Consider the following 27,785-nt stretch of genomic DNA (forward strand, 5'->3'; position numbering starts at 1 on the left):
TAATTGGTAACTTATATTGGTAACACTTTACAATAAGGTTCATTAGTGAACTACATTAGTTAACATGAACTAATAATGAACAGCACTTATACAGCATTTATTAATCTTTGTTAATGTTCATTTTTAACAATTACTAATGCTTTATTAAGATCTTGTTAACATTAGTTAATGCACAGTGAACTAACATAAACAAACAATTAAAAGCTTTATTTCTATTAACTAACATTAACAAAGATTTATGAATACTGTAACACAGAGTCCTGCACGGGTCCATTTTTGGAGACCCGTGTCCGTCCGTACCCGCAAAGTTCAGCACCAGATCCGACCCGTCACCCGTGATAATATCAAAATTAAATCCGCACCCGCCCGGACCCGTTAATATTTGGCCCGTTACCCGACCCGTACCCGCATAAATCACACATGCTAAAATCATTCCAATTAAAATGCTTTATTTTTTATCTCGTAAGTTACCTCTCTCAACATCACAACAGCGTCATGAATAGGCTAATGAAACAGGCTAATGAAACAGGCTAAAGTGCGCTCTGTTTTGTGCCATTTAAGTAGCCTATCGGCACAAATGGAACCTGATAACTATACAGAAATAGACATATTAATAAAAAAAACAAGAAAAAGAACAACCTACCTACACAACCCTTGCTGTGCTCCTAAGTCTCGTCTCGAAATGCTTTCTAAGAGAAGACGTTCAGCTTCCGGCTATCAACAGCAAAACTTTATGCCAGAGTCCTGCAACGCTCGCTCCAACTAGGCTACGAGAAGAATCAACAAACTGGTCGCACACTGTTGTAGTGGTGGTGACATGATGGGTCAAATGTCATATGTTCCGCGTGTAATGGTAATTAAGCCGGCGGTCAGCGTTTTTTCCGCGCTCGGCGCTGAGCGTCGAGAGTTGAAAGAGATTAAAGTTTGGGTGAAATGCTCCGCTCGTCAATGTCAGTTGTCACACGGCCGTCCAATCACAGTGGAGGAAGGGCGGGACAAGTATCACAACAACCAACCGGCTCACAGCTTAAGTATCACAGCTAAAAAGCGCTTGGCTGAAAAAACAGCCGTGTTTCAAAGTTTGGTGTGCACATCCTTAGACATACAAATTTTGCACATATTTTCATTTGCATTACTACCCGCCCGCGCGGAGTTAATTATCCGCCCGCGGCCCTGCCCGTGAATTTTAGGAATGTCACAATCCACCCGTTGGAGACACTTTTATGCGGGTGGGTACCTGACCCGTTGCAGGACTCTGCTGTAACACATGTATTGCTCATGGTTTGTTCATGTTAGTTAATACATTAACTAATGTTAACTAATGAACCTAATTGTAAAGTGTTACCATCATTTTTTTTAGTTGATTTAACTTTTTATTTTTTTACAGTGTATAACAGTAAGATTTTTGTGATCAAAAATGAAAATGAACCATCCCATTTTTATTTGGCAGGCCCCCTTAATGTTTTAAGATCTTTGCTGATAATATTTTTTAATCCTTGCATTTGAAATTATGCAGTTATGAGTGTTGAAGTGTTTGCTGTAAACCTTTTTTGTGGTAGCATTTATTTTGATGACTTGTTTCTAATTTGTGTCATTATTAGTGTCTTGATAAATGTTACTTATTATTTTATATATTTTTATTAAATTATTTATTAAAGCAAATTGGGAAATTAAGATGTGTATAAATGTGCTATATAATGAAACTAAAACCTAAACTGAACTAAACCAAAAACCTAGACTAATCTTAAAACCTAGAGTTAACTTAAAACTTAGTTAAAACTTAAAACCTAAATAATCTGTCAACCTCTAGAAAGAAAGACATACAGTACACTCTCAGAAATAAAAGTTGTCACTGGGACAGTACCGTTATAATTTCAAAAAGGTACACCTTTGTACCCAAAGAGTGCATATTAGTACTTTGAACTGCCAAAATGTACCTTTAAAGGTACATATTTGTACCTAAATGGTACATATTAGGACCTTTTTTAAAGGGTACTGCCCCAGTGACAGCTTCGTACCTTTATTTTTGACAGTGTATGGCTAGAATAGCTGGCATTGTGGGTTAAGGATATCTGAATTTACAGACCCATTTTGTTTGCTGTTGTTCTTAGTACGGTACCGTTCATGTGAGAGAGCCTAAAAAAAAACAGAAAAATGCAAGCCGTAACAAGAGCAAACCGCGTCTTGCCTCTCGCTGATGACTGTGGCTGCTGAGCCGGGCATCTTTTCTCAGCATCCGACACTTGCGTTGAACCACAGAAAATGTCAATAAACACTTTTACTGAGTCTGGTCCTGTAAAACAAACATGGTGGCTTTGTGTTTCCCTCTGCCAGTGGGCCTCCGGAGCTCTACTGTGAGACTAATGCAGTGTACAGAAAGCCAACTCCACCCCTCTCAGCAGCTCCGCTCGACTCTGCCCAGAACAGGCACTGTCCCAGGAAAGGCAGGGGGTGACTTTAAGTGCTAACCTTAGGCAAGCTGGACTGGGATCTGCTTTTAGTAAGAGTCAGCTGAACCATGCAGATTTGGATCTATGTCCAAAAAGATGACTGCCACGCTGTGCTATTGAGACCGGCACAAAACTCCCAATATGTTTGGAAGAAGTATTTTCAGACACATGGTCTTATGTGCTCTGATGTACTTAAGTTGTAGGGGGTGTACATGTTTCCAACATGTACAGAAGAAAGGTAAAGTGCAGCTTAGCTCTCTCAACCTAAGCAAATGTGAGCATGTTGGCACATAGCCCACCTGACCATGAGTTCTGTCAGATTGCATTACAGTGTGAAAGTAAAAGTGGTGTTGTGCATTTGGAAGCAGAATGTTTACGATGCATCTTGCTTTAGAAATGGTGTATTTATTGATTGGTTCATTTGTGCCTTTTTTATTATTCTATTCACAGTGATATGCTATTAATAATTCTGTCATAAAAGTTCAGCAAAAAAAGTTTAATACAAAAATGAACTTTAGTAGCAGAATTAATATGTTTGCAAGGTTTAAAAACGTTAGTGTTTGAAAAGGTTGGCCAGTGTTGGTTGGGCAGCTAAATATTAACTGATAGGATATTTGGAGAGCAGAAATACTTTAATTCAGTAAAAAAAAATACATAAAGTATATCCTGCACTGTAAAAATGATCAGCATATGAAGAGTTTTGTTCCAAAACGCGATAAACGCCATTTTTAAAAAATCAGGATTGTGTCAGGTCAGTATTAAAAAGCAAATTCTTAATTTTACGCAAATACAATATCCGCCATGTTATTCTCTCATCTTTTCTCCCTTTTTTCCCAAAACGCGATAAACGCCACTCCTCTTTTTCTGCAGAGTGCAATAAAACCGCTCAACAAATCACAGCGCACCATTCAACGCACTGTAAACCATAATGGTGGCGCCGTGAATACACACAAAATCCTCGTTTTCCTCATCTACTTTGTGATTAAGAAACAAACAAAAACTAAATATTACTTTTGTTGTCATTGATTAACCTGTGGTGGTTTTCTGTGACCGTAAAGAAACGTAAGTCATCAAAATCGAATAATTTACGCGAGAGACGAATAAAATGTCGGTTGTTGCTTGTTCTCACAAGACAGCATCAAGCTTCTGTCATGCTAACACATTGACCTCAGGGGATCTTATGAAAAACTTTCCATTATTTTACTCAAAGTCAACGAAAATCTAGCAGGACCAAAACATTTTACAGCTGATCCCTGACAAAAAAGTTTAGCAATGACGTCCCAAGGATGGCAGCAGCAATGACAGTGTTCTTAATATGACAAAGTAAGTGTTGTGATTAATGCCATTAATGTTCATTTTTTTAATCAGTGTATACCACTAGTCAACTAAATGAATATATAGCATGGCAAAGATAAATGCACATTTATGTATTGATTCAATTTATAGGATTTTGTGGGAAAAATAATCAGTTTTTATAATAAATCTTTGAAAATCAAATGATGGATTTGAATTTTTAATGTTATTATAACCTAAAGAAGCTATGTGAAAGTTTGTAACAGAAAATAGTGGTTAACATTTTGTCACTTTCTTGGTATAGAAAACATGTTTTTACCAAAATTAGTAAAAATGGATTTATTGCGTTTTGGAACCAAACTCTTCATATACAGTATTAACTTTAAATTACTTTAACTTAACAAATTAGTTAAAAAAATGTACTTGTTTTTGTAAGTTATGTCAACTTATCACAAGTCAAAACTTAATATACACTAGTCAACATTTGAAGTGGATCAAAAACTTTCCTAAAAGTTGTCTTAAAGTTAATACCCAATACCTGTTCTTGTCTTAGGACAACTTTGATGAACGTTTTTAATCCACTTCAAAAGTTGACTAGAATATTAGCTTGAATTGACTTGCAAAACCAAGTTATTTTGTGTGTGAGAATATAACCTTAAAGGTATAGCGGAAGATTTTCCCAAATTTTTTAAAAGGATTGCCCCTCCGCTTTTTTTAAAAAATGCACATGCGCAACACTCTATCTGCTCCAGAGAGGGAATGCCTATTAAACGCGTGCACAGGAGAGAGCATGCAGGAGCCTAGTTCTTCTCTTCGCTCTGTTTACAACTTGCTGTCGGCATGTTTACCGTGTCTCCGCGGTTCGTGACTTGTGCCAGGGCTAGCATCGCTAATCATAGCTTACATCAAATTTTACTAGCAGTGATTTCTCCAAATAGCATGACAAACTTTACCTGTCGAGTAGAAACTTTGCGTGGCAAGCCCAACCTGTGCTTCTAGTGCACGCCAGCGTGTGAAATAGTCTCCCAAAAACACTCTGGTCTTATTTCTTTCTTCAGAGGCCTTTCTCTTCTTGTTATACAATTCGTAGAATTTGTCCTGAGACGTGCGAGCGCAACCTCACGTAATTACGTAATGCCGTGGAAAGATCACTTGTTACATATATGAAACGCACATTTGCGGGCGATTTTAAACAATAAACTGACACAAAGACATTAATTAGTATCATTCGACATACAACAACGTCAGAAAGGTCCTCTTTCTCCACACTTGTAATCACTGGGGCGTAGTTTCGCATACGTCGTCCGGGACCTTTCGGCGTGATGATGTATTACGTGAGGTTGAGCTGGCGCATCACAGGACTGGAGATAGACGAGAAGTTGTAGTTTAAAGTGCATATTTTTTATTTTTATTTTCAAAAATGACAATCGTTTCGCTAGATAAGACCCCTATGCCTCGTTTGAGATCGTTTAGAGCCCTTTGAAACTCCGTTGAAACTGCAATTTTAAACTGTTACGTGTTGGGGTCGATTAAAGTCCATTAAAATGAGAAAAATCCTGGAATGTTTTCCTAAAAAAACATAATTTCTTCTCGACTGAACAAAGACAGACATCAACATTTTGGATGACATGGTGGTCAGTAAATTATCTGGAAATTTTAGAAGAAAATGGACTTTCCTTTAAATAAAATATCTTTAATATTGATGAAGGTCATGTCAAAGATTGAAATCACTGTGAAATCAATACATCATAAATATGACTTTTTGAAATTTTGAAAACAAATGTTGAAGGTTATCATTTTTGATTAAAAATTATGAGGGCACATGCATAAAACATGCAAAGATAAATAATTTATAATTCATTTTATGGTGACTTTAAAAGAATCCTCTCATTATAATGAACTCATTATAACGCTGATGAAATGAAACTGTTAAAAACATAAACAGCATTGTAAAACGTTAGTTGCACAAAGTTAAACCTCTCTAGGTAATTATAGGCTGAAAGTACCTCTATTTTCCAGTTTATTGCTGTTTTTCACAACATACAAGTAACGGGCAGCCCACACTCGGAGTCGGCCCTGAGCTGGGATGTGCTGTATATTACATCCAACATCTCTGCAGTCTGCTGAGTGTTGACTCCTGGCACTCTCTCTGTGGCGAGAGAAAACCACATTGTTATCAGCGAAATTAGGGGGGTGTAGGGTGATATGAGGATATGAAAGAAGGCCTCAGTGGCTGTTTCCTAATTATACCTCTCTATTTATTCACAAACAGACACAAGCGCTTTCCGGTGATATCACACTTGCTTTTACCTCCTGCGTTCTGAGGCCTCTCTCTCAGCTCTTTTATCATCCCAAATTGACATTTATGTTTTGACTCCAATTGTTTCCTAAGGTTTCTATTGCTTCTATCCAGCGGCTCCTATCGGTTTGTGTTGTCTGGCTACATGGCTTCCGATCTGTGGATTTGGTTTAGTTGTAGCCAAAGAAAGGGCTTTGGATTATCCTTGGCACATAAAAGGGACAGCTAATATTTGTGCAGATATTCAGCAGTGGAGGCATAAATAAAAAAAATTATATCCAGTTTGGAATAAAGTATGTTCACTGTAGTTGAGTTATATATTTTAGGCATTATTTAGTTGAATAAAGCATTCATGGACAATGGACCCAGATTATGCAACTAAAAAAAACCCTTCAATTAGTCATTCCAAAAATAAATGTTTCAGTGTGGGTATAAATCTGTCAGTGTCCTAGAGTAAAGGAGACATCAGGGAGTAAAAAGGACGGCGATTGCTATGTGAGGTGGGTGTGAATTTTTACCCACACACACACAAAGAGTTTCAACACAGCCATTTCACAGTCGGCTTGGGATAAAAGCTGATGATGCGTGCAGGGGTTTACGAATGAAGAATGCTTCTCATGAATATGAAAACAACCTTTTCATCAGTCTACGAAGGGCTGACGGGGAGACTACAGTGTTTCGCTTCTGTCAGGAGCGACTTTCAGTCGTTGTTTTCTCAAGCTTGAGAAAATGACTTTCGGACCTTTATTTCTTTTTTTTGGTTGGTTGTGCTGCTTAAAGCACATTCATGAAGAATCAGTCAAATAGATGCTGTTATTTAACCTCAAATGAAGACAGACAGATATAGGAAATGTATTGCGCTTGTACATGATACCCTACGTATGATTCGGAAAAGATATCCTTTCTTCACATGGGAGTGGTTGTAGTTTTTCTTGGCTGCCTAGTGTTGTTTCGAATGGTTTATCAGGAAACAAGCAAAGAAACACAATACATTGATTGGTATTTATCTTGCTTGACTAAGAATAAATGTCATCGTCTTACCTGTGATAACAGTCACTTACATTTTCCTCAGAGACACTAGATAAGGCTGCAAGGAGCTTTTGAGACTCTGTTGTATAGATAAATTGTGAGTTTTCTTTTAAATGAGATTAATTTGGAGCGACAAAACCGTTTTTAAGTTAAAACGGTGTTGTGCAAAAAACCTTTATTGGCTAAATATACACATAACTATTAATACATAATAATTTAAGTCAAAAATCAAGGTGCAATTTTAGAGCTTGACATAAATTTCAGTAGTCATCTATAAGAGAAACCAGTTTACTACCATGTTAGTCAGAATTAGATGTTTTTTCTCATGCTTTCATCATCAGCAGGGTAGATATTTGAAATGGACTCCTTACTGGGCTTCCTAAAAGTCCATTAGACAGCTGCGGCTCATTCAAAACGCTACCAGAATTTTGCCCATGACCAAAAAAAGCACATCACTTCAGTCCTCAGGTCCTTACATTGGTTTCCAGTTACATTTAAAATAGATTTTAAAGTTTTACTAATCATTTATAAACAGAGCTTTGAACCTGATTTTCCACAATTGGTTCGTTCCAAATAGAAACAGTATTTTAACTATTTTTAGTGCTTTTTTTGCAAAATGTATTTTAATAGACTACAGTATGAGCACAGCAGCACAACTCTCTGTCAAGTGTATACATCCAGAGTTCTGATCTTTAAAGGGCATAGGAATAATCACGTTTGATTGGAGTTGGACCGGACACATTCAACCACATGTGCATCTGTGCGTACAGAAAATTGCTCACTTTAGCGCCTTCTTGTGATAAATTGTTTAAAATCACTTAACTCTTTCGCTGCCATTGACGAGTTATCTCGTCAATCAAGAGAAAACGCTTCCCTGCCAATGACGAGTATTTCCGGCTTTCCGCAATACCGCTATTATCCACCCTTCAGCAACTTTTTAAACCCGGAAGTATTGCCCTACGGCAAGTGGCTGCGTGTTCGTGTCTGTTTTAAAGATCGCTCTAAATGGGATCTTTATGAAAAGCCCGTCACAAAAAATGGAATTATCTCAGCTTTTTGCTCAAAATGTGGTGTTTTTGCAGAAACCTACCCATATTCAAGAGCTGATTACAAAAGAACTACTGAAGGTAGGATGAAAGTTTTTTTTTGTTTGAAAGCAGTCATTTGGTATATTGTATGTTTATATTTTTAAAGAACATTTTCTGGAAGGCATTAAACTTTGGTGAAAATCATGAAAAACGCTGGCGCTGGCTGGCATCTTTTTTTTAAAACGCTGGCGGCGAAAGAGTTAGGGGTTTACATTTGCAAGCATTTGAAACACATGCAAATGTTCACCCTATTTAAATGTGCGTATTAATCCGCTAATCGCAAGCGAGCCGAACCGTGGGTCGTGATCTGTACGGATCACGGATCAACGGCGATCCATTAAACCACTGGTATTAAAAAAACAAACATCCTGAACTTCACCGAGTATTGCACAGAAATCTTGTCGAAGAACGAAAAAATAACAGTATTAACCGGTTACCATTATTTTATATAAACGATTCTGTTCTGGAACATATATTTTTTGAAAGGTTTTGTTTCTGTTCCTTGCAAACATCAAAAGCTTCTGGTTTTCGTTTTTGTTCCGTGAACCGGTTCAAAGCCTTGTTTATAAATCACTCAATGGCTTAGGACCTATATACTGTACGTTGCAGATATGCTTATTTTATATAAACATAACAGATTACTCACATCATTAGGATCAAGTCAGTTCACTCAAAACAAAGTGAATCAGCATTTAGCTATTATGCCACACGTAGCTGGAATCAGCTTTCAGAAAAGATCATATGTCTCTTCAAAAGTAGACATCTGTTGTGCATTTACTGAATGTGCTACTTAACATTTACTGTACTTTTATGCCACTCATTTTTATTTTTGCTTTATTCTTTTTAAGACATCCACACGGAGACGGGTTTAGCTGTATATGTAAAAAAACATTAGCATATCGGCATTTTGTCCAGATGGATTTGGCATCTGTAACCGATATTTTTTTTAACCAGGTCCCAGAGTTGATAAATCTGAGCGACACGCTTGCGGTTTCGTATGTACTGCCAATACATATATTTTGTGTGTTTGTACTGCGGAAGGTACTAAAGCAAAATCTTTTGCTCCTTATATGGTGTGCAACAAATGATGGACTACAAGGTTTATGCATCTTCTTCTCCGTTTTTAGTATATCTCTGTAGCAGAATTACAGCGCCACATACTGGTTTGGTACGCAGATATTTCTTTAGGAGATGCGGTGTTATCAGAACGAGGAGCTTTTATTAAAACGAGGATAAAAACTTGTTACTGGTAAAGCTGTAACAGATGATCTACTGTTGCACTGCTAAAATATGTAGTTTAATTACTCTAGCTAGTGCATCTGCAACTTAAAATAAAAAATGACACTATAAATCTTCTATAAGACCTTGTGTAAATGGCTTTTGGGTTGTATTTATTTAGCTGTTTAATTAAATAATGCGTGTGCATTTTTGTGCGTGCATCTCTGTAAGTTTGTGTACGTATTCCTCAGGAGAGTATTTGAGTGTGTATTGGCAGATGTTAAGTGTCTCTCTCAGGTTAAGAGGCCGCCGTCCTCCCCCATAGAACATCTGTACATTGTCCTCTCTCTACCTGCACCTGGGCCCAAAATCAGGCCAGATTCGCTCTTAAAGCAGCCTGCTGACGATGACTTTTACTACAGCCACAGGGAAAGTGTCTCTAGAGAAGAGAATGCATTCATCTTGTGGTCCCAGACAGCCATATATAGTGTGACAAACAAAAGCACCCTTAAAGAAAAGTTAACAATGTCAAGACCGATTTTCAGCACACCCTACTGTATAGAGCTAATGAGTGACAGGAGCTAAACTTCACCTCACCTTAGCACTGCAGAATTGCTCTTATATTTATATACAGTAGAGCATGTCTGTATCCTGCATTGTGTCAGTTTCAAACTTGAAAATGGTCCTTATGTTTTTTGTTTTGTTTTTTGGACATAAATTGACCTTTTGTATTTAATAAAAAACTTTCTGTATGGTTTTAAAATGGCATCCACTAAGGATGTAAATAAGCAGATTGAGGACAGAATGATGATTTTTAACTGAACTTTTCCTTTCAGTGACTAAAAAAACTTCTTTAATCCAATGATAAATACAGTAGTTTTTTTTCCAAGAAGCGCTTATTGTATCAACCTGATAGGCCTATTGGAAATATGATTTTATTTTCCTCCGTAATGGGTGATTCCATCAGTCTGCACCGTACAGTACATTAATCGTCCACTGACGTGCCATCAGGCCAGTCATAAAACTCGTGTGAACGACTGATGGAAATGTAAATAAAGTGACTTTTGAGTCTTATAGTCTTATGGTGTTTAGATATACACACAGGATACACCGGGACTCTTGTTGTCCATTTCCTCAGCTCCGCTCCACTGATCAACACTCACTGATCTCAGATCAGAGCCTGGGTCATCAGAGCGTGTCACCCCGTGCAGAGCCACTGTGCTCTGATCAGTCCTGCGTGATCTTTCTCTGTTTCACTCACCAGCTTTAGACAGGGGTTCAGAACCCCATCACCCACCCCATTGAGCCTGATCACCTGGGATCACACCCAATTCCCAGCATTCTGAGATTGGATTTGCGCTTAGTCCATGTTTGATCTGGCAATGTTTCCATTGTAATGCAGCGAGAAATAGCAGATTACACGCCCCCGCTGTTCTGGGTCGGCACTGAGCAACTTTACCTACTTTTATATATGTTTTCATACACACTCACTTCATCTGTTCTCATTTTGCTGGATTTAAATTTTAACCCCACATTTTGTTTGTCTAGAAAAAATTTTACAGCGTTTTTTTTTTGTAAGGATTATTAGGAACACCTGTACAATTTCTCATTAATGCAATTATCTACTCAACCAATCACATGGCAGTTGCTTCAATGCATTTAGGGGTGTGGTCCTGGTCAAGACAATCTCCTAAACTCCAAACTGAATGTCAAAATGGGAAAGAAAGGTGATTTAAGCAGTTTTGAGCGTGGCATGGTTGTTGGTGCCAGACGGGCCGTTCTGAGTGTTTCACATTATGCTCAGTTACTGGGATTTTCACGCACAACCATTTCTAGGGTTTACAGAGAATGGTGTGAAAAGGGAAAAACATCCAGTATGCGGCAGTCCTGTGGGCGAAAATGCCTTGTTGATGCTAGAGTTCAGAGGAGAATGGGCCGACTTATTCAAGCTGATAGAAGAGCAACTTTGACTGAAATAAACACTCGTTACAACCGAGGTATGCAGCAAAGCATTTGTGAAGCCACAACACGCACAACCTTGAGGCGGATGGGCTACAACAGTAGAAGACCCCACCAGGTACCACTCATCTCCACAACAAATAGGAAAAAGAGGTTACAATTTGCACGATTTCACCAAAATTGGACAGTTGAAGACTGGAAAAATGTTGCCTGGTCTCATGAGTCTCGATTTCTGTTGAGACATTCAGATGGTAGAGTCAGAATTTGGCGTAAACAGAATGAGAACATGGATCCATTGTGCCTTGTTACCACTGTGCAGGCTGGTGGTGGTGGTGTAATGGTGTGGGGGATGTTTTCTTGGCACACTTTAGGCCCCTTAGTGCCAATCGGGCATCGTTTAAATGCCATGGCCTACCTGAGCATTGTTTCTGACCATGTCCATCCCTTTATGACCACCATGTACCCATCCTCTGATGGCTACTTCCTGCAGGATAATGCACCATGTCACAAAGCTTGAATCATTTCAAATTGGTTTCTTGAACGTGGTAATGAGTTCACTGTACTAAAATGGCTCCCACAGTCACCAGATCTCAACCCAATAGAGCATCTTTGGGATGTGGTGGAACGGGAGCTTCGTGCCGTGGATGTGCATCCCACAAATCACCATCAACTGCAAGATGCTATCCTATCAATATGGGCCAACATTTCTAAAGAACAGACCCTCTGCTTTCAAAAAGAAAAAAAACTTTTCATCCTATGTTGATTTATGGATAGGTTTCTTCAAAAACACCAAATTTTGAGCAAAAAACTGAGATAATTCCATATTTGTGAAGGACTTTTGATAGAGATCAGATTCAGAGCGATCCTCAAAACTTACAGTTCTTACTCTTTCACTTGAGGCGTTGCCTTCCGTAATTGCGGAAGATCCTGGTGGATAATAGCGGTATTGTGGATTGCCCGAAATACTCATCATTGGCAGGGCAGCGTTTTCTCTTAATTGATGAGTTAACTTGTCATTGGCGGAGAAAGTGTTAAATAAACATTGAATGAGTTTAATTCCCCTTTTCTCTCTTTTCCTCTCTGTCGCCTACAGTATAAACATTCTTGTAGGCCTTGGAACATAATATTATTGTGTTTAAAAAGACAAAAGGATAAGAAAAAAAGAGAGATATGCTTTCTACTGACTGTCACAGATTAAGCCTCATTCAGTGAAAACACTTGCTAAGTAAGGCCAAGCAGATGGAAAATACAAAAGTCTTTGGCAGTGTCGCTGATGAATAAAAGCTAATCTCTTTATTTATTTTCTGTATAAAATAAGAAATTAATCTTATTGCATAGCCAAACGAGGCAGTTATTAGGTTTTAGAGTTTGTTCAGAATTAAACTCTGAGATTTGTTTAAATGCTAGCTGTCAACATTTGCAAATGACACTAACAAATAGCAACAACAAGTACTATGGTATCTCTTAAGGTTAACCAGATAACAACAATATTAGCATCTTTTACCATGCCTGCACCATGGTTCCTCCATAATACTCATTTAAAAGGCAGGTGGGCTTTTAAATTTATGCATTTGGAAGCCTCTTTATCCAAAGTGTGTGTTCCCTGCGAACCGATGTGACATTCTCACAGATGGCCGATTAATTGCCTTTAAAGGCCACGGCAGATGTACTGTATATTGCACGGTCTTACATAAAAGACCATTAATGTTGTACGGTCTAATCTCACAGCCTCATATCTTACAACTTCCCTGGTAACAAATGTAAAGGACAGAAAATATCTCACAGCATGCACCTGATTTACGCCTGTGACAGCATTACGTTAGATAGATAAGTATTACTACACCGGGGACGAGTCAGCTGTGTTTTAACTTACCTGTTGGCCCTGTATCTGCTCCTGCTGATGAGACGTATGACAACGATAGACAGGAGATCAGCCCATAACACTCGCTCTCAGGCAACCGTCATGGATCAACAAGCTTGAGATGGGCAGGTTGAGAAAATGAAAATGGTTTTGAGTGCTGCTGGGAAGAAAACTTGTATAGCAAGGCTCATCTTTATTGCATTACTTTGCGTTTCTTGGGAAAACATGATTACACTAGGAACATGTTCGAAGCTTCTTGCTTGGACTCCTGTTCTTTTCCGATAAAAGTAATAGATGTAACATGATAGAGAGATTTGTTTTCTTTTTAGTTTAAAATTACATAGCAGGCAATTTGTATATACCCCAGGCTCTTACAAAAGGACCCTGAAGTCAAGAGCAGCCGCCCACTGTATGCTGCACAAGGCTATGGAGTAGTAAAATATTTTATGGTAAAAGTGTCAAACAGAATGCATGTTTCCTTATGACGCACGGCAGAATTAAGGATTACGTTGAGGCAAACCATGTCAATTAATGCCGGTGGAAACACATCGCCAACACAGATTAAAGTAAGAAGACACGAGCTTCCTGTCTTGCGAGTGTCTTAACAAGCTGGGAGACTGTGTGTTTTTCAGGGCTTCATGCCGCCACCGAACACATTTGTCTCTGAATTCGGCAAGAAAGAATAACAAAACACAAACAGCTTTGGCAGCCTGTCATAACAGAGAACGTCCCCGGTCCCTGATTTGATGTCGAGTGTGATTGCGCGTCACCCTCACACCACTGTTATTGCGTTCGGCTTTCCTGCATCACTGAGCACAGCGGTATTGACATATTTTTGACGTTTCCAAACATAATTGATTGACAGTCTGATACAGCACCGCCTGAAGGATTCTGATCCATGTTATTCTAGGAAAATCCTATGTTGACTAATAATTTCCAGATGGAAAGATGGATGGAAGTTACACTACTTTTGTTTATTAAAAAGTATGTAACAAAAAATGATATTGTTTTTGTAAATTACGCATATGCAACAAAGGACGTTGCCCACAGCCACTGATTTAGAATTAGCTTTTCTTATTACACTAATGATTAAAGTTTGGGTTCGGGTGCAGGAAACTTTTTTCAATTTTCTCCCAGAAATCTTCTGTCTCCAGCATAAAGTACACACATCTCGTCCTTGGCTAGGCAAAAGTCAAGGCCAAGATTCTCCAGCCCTTAAGCCCAATTTATACTTTTCAAGAGTCCAGCGTATGCCATACCCTGATGCGCACCACCCATAGACAGTAAAAAAAGATGGACGTAGTGTCTGTGACGTCACCCATTGGTTTCTAAAGATAGTTTTTGAAACTTAAAGGAGGCGTTGCCTGCCGTCGCCATCTTGGCCGCAAGTCATCGTGCATCACTCGCGGATATCCGAAAATGGGCAAAGGGACGTGACGTGGGTAAAGCTGAGGTGTCTGGTTGCTGAAACAACGCCCACGGCCCTAGCTCGATTCTAGTGACCGCAGTGGCCGTTCACCCCTCACTTAAGTGGCCACGCCCCTAAATATGCAGAAGTTTAAGGCTTAATATCATTTAAACAGATGAGTTACAAAAAAATTCACCCCCCTCACAGTTGTCATGAAGGGCAAACTTAGCTATACTGACCAAAAACTGTTTTTGTACCAGGCTGTAAACATATTTTCTACTGTAAAGTTGGCCATTTTTACATGGATGTCTATGGGAATTGACTCCCTTTTGGAGCCAGCCTCAAGCGGCCAGTCGATTAATTGCAGTTTAAGTCACTTCCGTATTGGATTCATCAGAGAGATCGGAATGTTCCCCCTCGGCACCGCCCCAATAAAGGTAACAGTGCGTCAATTCTATGCGGACCACTGTGATTGGTCTGCTAGAAGCCCTCACTCAGGTCTGGACAAAGGTGGACCAAGTTGAGTAGTGAGGTCTGCTGTGTAGATTTTTAGCGGCATCTAGCAGTGAGACTGTGAATTGCAACCAGTTGCTCAGTCCAAAGCTCACCCCTCCCTTTTAAAACGCATGGTGAAGCAACGGTAGCCGTCACAGGACAAATACGTCATTGTCTGAGACAACGTAGTGGCAATGCAAACTATTGAACTGTTTGTTTAAGTGCTACTGTAGAAACATGGCGATATAAGGGTACACGCAGTGTATGTAGATAAAATCAGCTCATTATAAGATTAAAAAACACCACTGATAATATAGTTATGTATTTTACATTGCATTTCTGTCAAGAGGTCCTTCTAAAAGTAACATGATGCACCTTTATCTCAGACTGTCTTTATCTTGATGCTTTTCCAACAATGTACAGTTGTACACAACAAGCAGCTGCTGCTTCAGCTTTTTTTCTGACATATTGCACCTGACATGCCCATGGACACTGCCTCTTGCCTGTCTGCATGTCGATGTGGACAGCGATGCAAAAGTATAAATGAAAACTGACGAGTAGCCTCCAGCGTAGAGAGTACGGCGAAGGTTCGACTTAGAAATATAAGTCAGGCTTTACGGTACACACAATCTGTCTGTGAATACAACATAACATCTTTGATGACCAGAAGCTTTCAGAAATTCAGGTTTTGTGTGCTAACTTTTTCTTCTTCTTCTTTCTCCAGGAGTTCCAAACCATCACAGCCAGTCAACTTTGCGGCCACCCATTCCTCCACCACACAATCACCATACGCTGTCGCACCACCAATCTTCTGCTAATTCCCTGAACCGCAACACACTAGGCGGGAACACGCTGGGCGGCCGACGCAACCCCATTCACGCCCCTCCGTCCGCCCCGGGCGACGGGCCCACCACACCCGAGTCAGTGCAGCTGCAGGACAGCTGGGTGCTTAACAGCAACGTCCCTTTGGAGACCAGGTCAGTGGTCACTTTATGCATACCTCAACACTTCTATACCACAAGTTTACACAGGGAAATAAATGACAGCATTCACATTCAGCTCGAATCACTGTAATAATAAAAAGCTGCGGTTAGGAGCACATTTCTCACAGTAGGAACATTTAAATAACAGGTTACAAAACATCTCTATGAGTTCCCCAGGGAACTAGATTATTGAGAGCCATGTGCATTTATCCAAAGAAGTGTCTTTATTAAAATTTGAAAAGTGCTTTTGGCTGGTTATAGCAATTTAGGAACTTTGACAGATGTAGTCATTTTTATCTATTTCTGAATTTGTTGTTCTTAAGTTTAGAATAGATATTTTTGTTATATAAGCAAAAGTGAAGTAATTTATTTATTTAGCAGTTGGAAAGCTGTTTACCCAATCAGGCTAAAGAAGCTATATAATTTTGTATATAAAAGCCTCTAAACGCCACTTCTGTCAAAAATGAGATAATGATATTAACCGAATGCTTTCTGCACGTATTATGTTCATTAAATATTTACACTTAAAATCCGCTTAATCCCGGACTCAGGCCATTCAGAAATACTGGTTTACTGACGGAATCCATTAAGAGTCTTTCTTTACAAGAAAACTTGTAAGACGCACTTAAACGGTTTCGCATCTGAGCTTTTCAATTGCTTTATCTGCCGAAACTGATTATAGGCCAATACATCTCTAACAATTTCCCACAAATACAAAATCACAATGCACACAGTCGTCTCTTTGGCTCCATTCTTTATCATTCTCTTTTTGTGGACATGATTCTCCTGCTGGGCAGAGGGTCACCTCCTCTGTTCCGAGATCAGAGAGCCTGCATGTACTATTCATGAGGCTGAGTTGCATGTTTAATTCACCAGGACAGGTCTCAGACCTGTAGGTAGCACAGGTTCCTGACTGGCTGTAATTAAAGCAGGGCTGATAGACTGTCCTGTATGACATGAATGCAATGGGACTGCTGGAGCCACCGTGTCCAGGACTCAGTTCAGGGTCACCGTGTGAGACTTACACACGTGCACAAAATCCCTATGACCTACAATATTGACTGTCAGTATTATTGAAAATTAAAATAGCAGTTCTACACTGTGAATAATATTGCTGTCTTAAATGTTTAAAGGGGACATATATAATTGGGTCCCCAGTGCTTCTATGAACCTAGAAAATTTGAAAAAGATCAACCCAGTAACTTAGTTTTGGTAAATCAGTCCTGCAAGCATGTGAAAAAATAGGTCATTGAAATTTGGCTCCCCTTGTGATGTCAGAAGGGGATAATATCTCCCCTTAATCTGCACTATCCAACCACGGCATTGCCATTTAGATCAGCTCATTTGCATTTTAAAAGACACACCCCAAAATGACACAATTTTGCTCACACCTACAAAGTGACAATTTTATGTTATAATAAAATATCTGTATGGTATTTTGAGCTAAAACTTCACATACACACTCTGGGAAAAGTCTTGTGAAATGTCCCCTTTAAGTAAAATCTAATTAGCTGTACAAGGAATTTAGTTTTGAGTTGCTGTAAATTATACAAAGTTAAAAATGCTTAACTTTTGTTGATGACTTAAAGTCTAATCACTTATTGATCAAATTATTTTTTTTCAATTTTGGATACCGGTTCCTGAGTCCTAACAGCAAAAATCGCATGTTCACACAAACTATTTCAGCATAACATGTTTGTCAAGTGTTTAATGCATGCCTCACCAAATACAATTTGTGTCAGATTTAATGAATCATTCTCACATTTCATCGTATTCGAATGTAATTAACGCTACATCTCATAACGCTACATTTCATTGTTTATTTATTCAAAATTCTGAAGGCGTATAACAGCAAAGCCCCTAAAATACCAAAAATTCTGCACTGAATATCTGCCGCTCAGGTGTGTTAAAAACGGCAGCCATCAAAGCGACCCAGCAGCACAAAGCCCGCCATCTGCCGAAACCGGCCCACTCTCCCCACACCAATCCAAACCTCACCGAGCCAGGAAGCCAGCTCAAGCTCTGGCCCCTCTCCCTGTTCCCCTGCTAGCAGGCCCCGCCCCACTCTCTGCAGCTTTTTAATTGGGGTTCTGTCAATGCAGATGGGCCACCTGTCACACACGCATACACGCATGTAATTCACAAACTCATTTCCAATATATTCAGATTCATTAACTGTGTTACTCATCGCATTTGCGGAGGCTTTGAAGTGACTGCGTGATGTTGGGAGCTCGCGAGTACAGATTGGACCGCCAGCAGACCACACAGGCTTTGTGCTGGCATTGCCCAATACCACACACACCATTCCTGGGCAACAGGCGGGTCTTCTCAGCACAATCCTGCAGGTGCCTGTTCCCTTCAATTTATGGTTATCACAGTCATGAAAATATGGCCTTAAAGGGGACGTGGAAACCAGGATTGTCCTTTTGTTACCATTGCGTGCCTATTTAAATTGGAATGTGGAAAATCATCATGTGTTTAGGTTCAAGAACTATTGACTAAATGTATACGTTGACTATAATAAAATTCACAAATTTTGTTAAATACGAACCCTTTATGAATTGAAATAAAATTTATTATGCCATGAAAGAAACTAGCTCCCATAAAATTGGATATGGCACATTAAATAGTCGAATACTGTAGATCTCTGATAAATATAACACACTGGTCACAGGTAGAGACGGCAGTGGCTCATCTCTGATTTCCTTTGGGCCAGACAGAGCCAGCACACTAAAGTTAATAGACCTATTTTTACTGTATCAACAGCAAGACAGAGGGCATTTTCACACCCCTTTTTCCTCTACAGGACAAAAACATTTATCAAGTCCACCTCTGCACTTTTTTAAATCAGAGAGCGAGCGAGAGAGAGAAAGCTTGGAGGGGTATCTCCATCACTTCGAGCAGAGGAGAGAAGTCATGTGGTAAAGCAGACTCTCTCTGTCTCTTTCTATACCTTGCTCTCTCTTCTGGAAGAGCAGTTATGTTTTGTCTTCCCTTTTGACCTGCACTTTTCTAGTTACTGAGTGGTGCAAAATTGCAGAGTTAATTTAGATGTTGGATTGACACTGGAAAGTTCCCAAGGGATTTTATTGTTTACTGTCTTGTGCCAGGGTCACACTAGACTTTTCGTTCGATTGACTTCCATTCATATGCATGCAAATGCGGCAGACCGGAAACGCAAGCAAAATTTAGCATTTTGGCACGTTCCAAAATTCAAGTTTGTGAACTTTGACCTCTAAAATCGTTTTTAAGACATTTTTATTTTATTTTGTACAATAATAACAAAATCAACAATTACGATGCAAGCACGTCTAATCGTGATGTTGTGTATAATAAACAGCATTTTATCGCATGCTATCCTATCCAGTTGTTGCCAATAAATGCAGAGCTCTGCGTCATCACTGTTTTATTTCTCTAGAGTAAACATGGGCCAGTTACCGGTTTCAATGTATACTGGGGTTTTAACCTGATAAGGATCAGTCTGCCGTACACGGCACACCCCCTTCCTATGCACGTGAGGCTGCGTAAACGTCATAGTAACTTTAAAGTATTAAATCTTCAAAATATACTGTCATTAGGGGTGGAACGGTACACACAAGTCCCGGTTCGGTTCGTACCTCGGTTCAGGCAACACGGTTCGATTCACTTTCGGTACAATGTAGGGAAAAGCAAAAGAAAAATGAAGAAGGCATTTTTTTTAGTACTTAAGCTAATCTTAAAAACATAGGTGTCCTGATCAGTGTTATTTTCAGATGTCATGAATATGAACTGAAATGCATTTAACATACTATCTCGTATTTCAAATATGTATACCTCTTTAAGTAATCTTGTACTCATCTTTCATACAAATATGGGTTCAATTGTATTACAAGTGTTACCTAAATACATTTTAAAATTACATTTTGGCCTTATTTCATATTAATGTACTAAAGAACCAAAAAATAGGCTTGTAGGATGAATGAATAGGTGTGTACGACTTCACGAGGGGCTGCAAGAAACGACAAGTGGATGACGTCAGAGTAACGCGAGAGCGATTTGAAATCAGCCTCCTCCGCAAGATTTCTCGCGGTACTCTGACGCTGATGGCGCTGCGTAAAGTTGAGCACGCTTAAAAAACTGAAAGCAGCTGAACTCGACAGAACTGCCCTGCGTATGCCTGTTGTATATAGCAGGACAATTTATCTCCTACTTCTCAGCGTGAGAAATACAAAGTGTGGCGTTTGAACTGACTGAAATGCGTGTTTGTCAAGGTGAATGCGTGAGACTTGAGAGCCCTGATTAGATGTATTTCCACTCACATACCTAACAACTGCTGAACAACGCCGATGCAAGGTCCTCGTCTTTTCCACCACTCTCTCGCCTGTACTATTTGCACCGGGGAGGTAGCCTGCGTTGGCTTAACTTAGCTTCTTCTTCTAGACGTTACATTAGTAATATGCTCGCTCATAATGTCGCGTCATAGCCGCAGCAAATTTGACTGCTTATGCTATTGTGTATTATGTTATGCTATCTGTCGTTTTTCTGTGCTTTTACTGCTTCTATTAATGTAAAGCTGCTTTGAAACAATTGAGTATTGTGAAAAGCGCTATATAAATAAAATTGAATTGAATTGAATATTGTAACTGACTGGAAAACTGAAGTTTTGCCAAACTTGCGATCTTAAAGAGGTTGGCGGAACGTCTAGCTCTTGTGGAACACCACTTGCCATACTTGCTGTCGGCTGCTCATTCACTGACTGGACAGGCGTCGACGTGACAAAAAAATGCAGAGTGCCAGAGAATGTAGACGGTCTCTGATAGAGTGCATACATAGGCGGAGCTCGGATGCATTGGCGCCAATCAGAGCTTCAGAGCTAAAGCGGGGCAACAGATTCGCTGTCCATAAAGAACCCGCGTATCTAACAGTAGTTCCGCATTACATTAATTATTTTGCACGCAAGTTTTTTTTTATTTTCATACCGTGTATTCTCCGTTTAAATTCATGCACCGAACCGTGACCCCCGTACCGATTCGGTTCGAAACGAATACATGTATTGTTCCACCCCTAACTGTCATGCGGCATATCGTTTGAAAGCTTAGACTCTCTGGATTCCATTAAGCGCACACACAAAGCATAATATGATTTATAGCAGTCATAAAACTGTAATGTAGTTGTTAGTTACCTGAATCGGGCAGCGCCGATTTAGGATATTTACTTACCTTCAAAATCTTCCATTTATCCGTTTCGGTGAAATTGTCCAAAACAAATTGTTAATAAATCCCCAAAAGTCCAAGGAAATGGAATATCCAAGCCTTTTAATCCAAAACAATTTGTTCATCTCACAATATTGACGTTTCTGAACAAATTACGATATAAATACCGTATACAATTAGTTCACTACCGGACATTCGTTCGAATATCACTTTTCATTCACGGTTTATAATGATATATTCGGATGTCACGTTTATTGTGCAACGTCTGAGGAACAAATACGAACATAAGAGGCTACGTGCTATAATTGGGTCCCCAGTGCTTTTATCAACCTATAAAACTTGAAAAAGATCAACCCAGTAACTTAGTTTTGTAAACCATTCTCTGCAAGCATGTGAAGAAATAGGTCATTGAAATTTTGCTTCCCTGGTGATGTCAGAAGGGGATAATACCGCCCCTTAATCTGCACTATCCAACCACGCCACTGCCATTTAGATCAGCCCATTTGCATGTTAAAGGACACACCCAAAACGGCACATTTTTGCACACACCTACAAAGTGGCAATTTTAACATGATATTATAAATTATCTATATGGTATTTTGAACTAGAACTTCACATACGTAGTCTGTGAATACTAAAGTTTTTTTTTTACATCTTAAAAAAGACTTGTGAAATGTCCCCTTTAAGTCATGGAATTAATTTGATGTTTACTTTTAATATATATTACAAAAATATATTTTTTGAAAGAATATGTAAGGAATAATTGATGGTTGGCCTTCGAATTATTGGAAAATAATTTACACCCAAGGTGTCTGTGTGGCACGGCGCGAAGCCAACGTGCATTATTTTCAAGTAATACAAAGGACCAAAGTCAATTATTTAGCTTATACCACTTTACCACAGACATTGCTAAGACCTTGCTCTGGTGGTTATTTTAAGACATTTGACAAGTTACATGTGCGTTTATCGAAAATAATGCATACCCGTGAAACATTTCTCACCATTCAGAATAAAGCATTCAACTGCCTCGTAGTATAATATAATTTAAAGGTGCAGTGTGTAAATTTTAGTGGCATCTAGTGGTGAGGTTGCAAATTGCAACCAACAACTCAGTTTACAGCTTACCCTTCGCTTTTGAAATGCATAGAGAAGCTATGGTAGCAAACATATCACCGTTGAAGATAACTTAGTAAAAAAGTTTGTCCATTAAGAGCTTCTTTAAAAAACATGGCGGCACAAAATGGCGACTTCCATGTAAGGGGACCCTCTGTGTATGTAGATAAAAACGTCTCATTCTAAGGTAATAAAAACATAATGGTTCATTATGAAAGGTCTTTATGCACCCCTGATAATATAGTTTTGTATATTATTTTGCATTTCTGTAAAGAGATCCTTCTAAAAGTTACACACTGCACCTTTAAAGGCTTTATTGTTATCTGGCATGCAAAGTTGTTATTTGTATACACAGACATTTGAAGAAAACACATTTTAGTATTGCAATACTGCAACACCGTGAAACCATGGTATTTTTGCAAAGCGAAAGTCTCATGCACACTCTAGTGGTGGTCCAAGGTGGGCATAGGTCATCTGCCTACCTAATAAGTTTTCTTGTATTAATTATTGTCTGTTAATAGAGAGAAAGTGGTTGTTGTTAACTTTTTTAGATGTCAGGACTCCCATCCAGACTCTTGGCCCTTCTAATATCTAATAGAAGCTAGATTTACTCTGTAGTAGCGCATCAAGAGCATTAACATAAATCATAATTAAGTTTATTCGCTTTGTCATGAAGATCATTATAAAAATTGTGTATGATTTATACACTGTATTTTCTCAGTGAATTCTGGTCGAAATCTATGTTATTGATTGTTAAACTTCAAGCAGGTTTTTGCATTTGGGTTGTTTGATTCAAACTCTCCACACGACCGTCCGGATGAAGTACAAAGAGTGAGGAACTTGACATTTAAAAGCAAAGATTTTTTTCCTTTTTCGAAGTAGAGGTCAAGCCTATTTTTGTTGAGGTGGGTGACTTTTAAAGGAGATTAGATTGATTATCCTGACTATTCCACATACAGATTAACACTCTGAGCCAGTCAGACAGGATCACACCGTTGCGTGCGCGCACAGGGTCTTTATGTAAATTCTGTTATTTTATAGGTCAGGTCTTTCCAGGTCTTTGAAGTAGAAAACTGAAGCATTCTCAGAGAGGAATGGGCACAGCTGCCAGTACCAAAAGATTGATTGCCTAAGTATGCAGTTGTCAGACAGGTAAAGGAGAGAGACTGAGAGGGGAGGGAAAGAGGGAGGATCCTGGAGATTGCTTTGGCTGAAAAAGAGAGGGAGAAATATAAAAACATGGAAGAGGGTAGAATCGGTTTTTGGTGGCATAAATGACTAAAGATGGCTACGGTTGTGTGAAGGCTTATTTCCAATCATGGAGTAAGGCCTCTTCACCAGCTGATGCCTGCTTCAATTTCACTCTCATCTCACGATACTAAGAGTCGCTCTCCTCCCCTCCTATTCACACAAACTCAAATTAGATTCCCGAGCAGGTCGCGCCAGCAAAATTGTGCCACAGGAGAAATGCTTTCACATGTATGCTTTTGAGGGGCACCTGATACAGTAACAGCCATGCTGGTGTTTGTTTTTTTGTGTGTTTAACGCAGAGACCTAGGCCTCAACTTTTGAAATTGGAGCTTGGGTTTGTCTGAAACAAGATTGTGGTTCCCCTGTTTGTGCACTAGAGATTTGACATTTGTTTATTAATCAATGTTTCCTGCACTGCTTTTTAGCACCACAACAAAATAAAATGCAATTTTATCTGAGTCATAAGTTTGATATTGGTTGCATTTAAAAACATGCATACTAGTGTAGTCCAATTCATGAACCGATGACTTTTATAAATGGTTCTTTTCGACAAATGACTAAGGAGACTTACAAACTCTCTATAGTTATTGGTTTCAATTAATCTCATGAATCCTGAATCTATAAGAGTGCTTATTGACTTGATTCACTTACTGAACCACAGATCATTACTTGAAGTTTGTCTGACTCAGAATGAGTTTTTTTAAGTGTATGTTAGGTTTTCAAAAATCAAGAAATGCTGCCCAATATGAGATTAAACAGGCCAAAAAGAATTCAGTAAAAACACTGAGACTTTTTAAAGTTGATGCACATTTACAGCTTATTATCATATCTATACATTCCACATCATTCACATTTTCAATTGTGGATTGTCATTTTTGAAGCCCCACCCACTGTGCATAATCTTTTTATTCATGTCCTCACTAGGGCTGCCAGCGTTACACTGTCAGTTAAGGAGCGCCATCTGATACTGCCTCATCCATACAGGTGCTGCAGCTCCCCCTTGTGTTTTTTAGAGGGATGTGCAATCATTGGGGTGATCTGAAATCATCACGATGACGTCAAACTACTGCGATGAGGCGATTATTTAATCATTGTGACAGCCCTTGTCCTCACACATCTTTTTGATTTTGATGAAGACAAACCAATCAAAGTAAACCCGCTGGTGTTATGTAGCTATTTTTTGTAATAGATTTTGTTTCTAACTCATTAATCCCCTGCAATTCCCCTATGAACCACTGACGTCCAGTGACGTCTTGGCACTACTTTCATTCTAAATTAAATGTAAATCTAGTTGAAAGATTTTTGTGCATGGGGTGTGTGTGCAGACATACTGAAAGAGTTTAAGTAAGAAATGCAGTTTTTAAAGGAGAATGAAAGAAAGGAAGTTGGCCATGAAAATGAATTGTTCAGATTCCCAAGCATGCATTGAAACACACATCTTTCTCTCTCTCTCGCTTGCTCGCTTCCTCTTCTTCTTACATGCTATTCTCTTCCCTCCCTATTTTTCTTTCACTCTCAGACTTCATCAGTGGTTGCCAAGGTATCTGTGTGGGGCAGATTTAAATTCTCAGCTGCGTTCCGGGGCCAATTTGTTATCCTAACGGGAGCCAATCAGAATACAGGTGCCTGCAGCTCACCGAAGATTTATGGTCCCTCTCTCCACTCATGCCGCACGCAGATCAAATTCTGGATATGGCACAGCAATCCCAGCAAATATAATTAGAAAACTTTTGGAGACCTTTGTTTTGGTATTTAAAGTACCCGAAGAAGAGGAGATTGGGGAGGAAAGGAAAGTTTTTCAAAAACAAAACAAAAAGTGCTGCGTAGGTCAGCGAGAAACTTTATTTCGTGCAGTGGCCAGTGTTTTGGGTCGTAGGTGTATGGTTTCACTTGTGACTTTCTCGGGTAGTCTAAAAACAGTATTTTAACAAGTATTTTACTTCTAGTGCTGCATGCACAGAGATGTATTTTAAGGCTGCAGTCATTTACTGTGCCTGGTTTGATAGGTGCTGATGTTGGTTATTTTAAAGTGGCGAAGTGATGTATATAATGAGGATGTCAATCAGGGCCATGTGGGCAGAGAGTTTGAGATCAGACAGTTAAATGAGGGATAGATCTGAAAATGGAAAGTTAAAAATGAATAAATAAGCACTGGTTTCTGACACTATAACTGCATGTGTGGTGATGAGGGGTCTTCTGGGGCCGTCGCAACTAATGAGTGGCAAGGAATGCATTTATAACCGAGCTCGATATCGCACACACACCTGTCTGACTGAGATGGGTCATTAATCAGAGAATAGACACAATGACCTCAATGACAACTTCGGCGTCTGCAGAGATGTTCTTCTCTCAAGACATTATGTCCCTTATTTCACAGTCCCTGCGGACTTTAGAAAGTGCAAAACTGCTATTGTCTCCAGACTGCCCTCTGAGTAACCCGTCCCTGTCAGCACTCCTGTTTTCGGTGTCCGTCTGGCCCTTTTTTATTTCCTGTCCACCCCCTGGTCTGGACTGAACTCTCTCTCATTCTATCTCTCCCTTACTTTTTCAGGGTCTCTCAACCTCCCAGTTGGCTTCCACTTTTCCCTCAGCTTCCCTCCCAAACAATGCTCGACATAAATCACTGTCAATTAAGCACGGCGTGTAAATCAAGCATTTTAATTTCATTTCACAATTAAGCCACTCCATATACGTTCAGCTTCCCCTCACCGTCCCGAGATGAAATGAGCTTTCAATAGAGATTCAGCCAAATAGCTATGAGTTAGACACACGCTCTTCCAAAATGACCTTAATTAATTTCCCTCCACCGCCCCTGTCAGCTGGCAAATTAGTGGCTGCAACCTTCTGCGTGGGTAAAAATGATTTGGCATTTAAGTGACTGACTTGACCTTGCGAGTCGCCCGACTTCAGACGGTGGCAGAATGACATGGAGGCGGCGCACAGGAAGCATAGCTGTATTTTTAGTCATGCACTATTGCTTCCTTTCTGTCACTCTGCCGCTCATTGCAGGCCTGATTACTGCCTACCTGTAACCTGCTAACTTCCCTATACGGAGCGTTCACGTTGCACCTGTCAGGTAGACGTGGAGAATGGCAACGAGAGTTCAGATAGAGGCACGATGTGGGTGTGCTGTCTGTGTGGCATCACACCATCAATTGGAGAAATGAGAAGGGCGGAGATGGAGCGAGAGCGAGAAAGTGTAAGTATGAGGGAATGTGAGAGTTCGCTTTTCCACCGTTGACCGAGCGTCACGGTTCATGCACACAATTATTCGTGCCGTGTGTGTTTGTGCACAACTGTGTGTAAGCGTGTGTAAGCATGTGCACGTGTGTATGTAAGTAAGGCCTAAGGCAGAGGAGATGTCACCCTCAGCAGGGGAAAAAACAGCTTTGTTATGTAAAGTCTTGACGTGGAATCCTCAGTGTGGCCTCCATTTATTATAGCGCTGCATTATTACCATTTATTACCATGCATTACGTTTATCAACCTCCTCTTACCCTCTGTGTCTCTCCCTTGGTGGCTGGTGTGAAGGACAAACCTTTGAAAGACAAATCTTTTTTCACTTTGTACTGTTTATGGATTTCATTTTCCCAAAAGATCGCCAGTCACACACTCGACTTTGCTTGCCTGTGTGTGAGCACACTTTCAGATTCTGGGGTACACAATAGAGATCTCATTTTAACTTAAGGGAGGACAGCAAACAGGAATTGTTATTTATAATGTTTATTGTAATGTCGGTAATGTGATTTTCTCCTAAAATCAGAGACGTCTTTAAAGAACAAAAAATGGCTTTTCGATGACATCACTGCGGAGGACCTTTTGTAGATGGGCTAGTTAGCTGCTGACCCCTGAAGGTCTCCTGGGCCTTATTTTTGTCAGGGTTCTTTCTGTCTATCGAGGCACTATTGTGAAAAGATACAGGATTGTGTGGGTATAGACAGATAAGAGATGGGGGGTAATGGAAGGACCGGGGCACATCAGAACAAAAAATCAACCCTGGAAATGAAATCCACCGCTGGAACGTGTCCAGAGATATTGGAAGGCATCTTGTGGAAAAAGGCTATTAAAGATCACAGGAGTGAGCAGCCCGTGGTCATTTCCCTCGTAGGTTAGAGGTATGAGGAACGGATATATCCGGGAGGGGCA

The 27,785-nt window shown here is 39.6% G+C and overlaps 1 protein-coding gene across 10 annotated transcripts in view; it reads left to right on the forward strand.

The window, feature by feature from the left end:
* tenm2a (teneurin transmembrane protein 2a) overlaps positions 1–27,785 on the forward strand; it is a 361,970-nt gene that overhangs the window by 259,021 nt on the left and 75,164 nt on the right. For all 10 annotated transcript variants that reach the window (XM_055177252.2, XM_055177251.2, XM_055177253.2 and 7 more), the window contains one exon: positions 15,825–16,077. In XM_055177252.2, coding sequence (XP_055033227.2) covers positions 15,825–16,077 — 253 coding nt within the window. The remainder of the gene's footprint in view (positions 1–15,824; positions 16,078–27,785) is intronic.

The sequence above is a fragment of the Misgurnus anguillicaudatus genome, chromosome 16, assembly GCF_027580225.2.
Source record: "Misgurnus anguillicaudatus chromosome 16, ASM2758022v2, whole genome shotgun sequence".
NCBI classification, from domain to species: domain Eukaryota; kingdom Metazoa; phylum Chordata; class Actinopteri; order Cypriniformes; family Cobitidae; genus Misgurnus; species Misgurnus anguillicaudatus.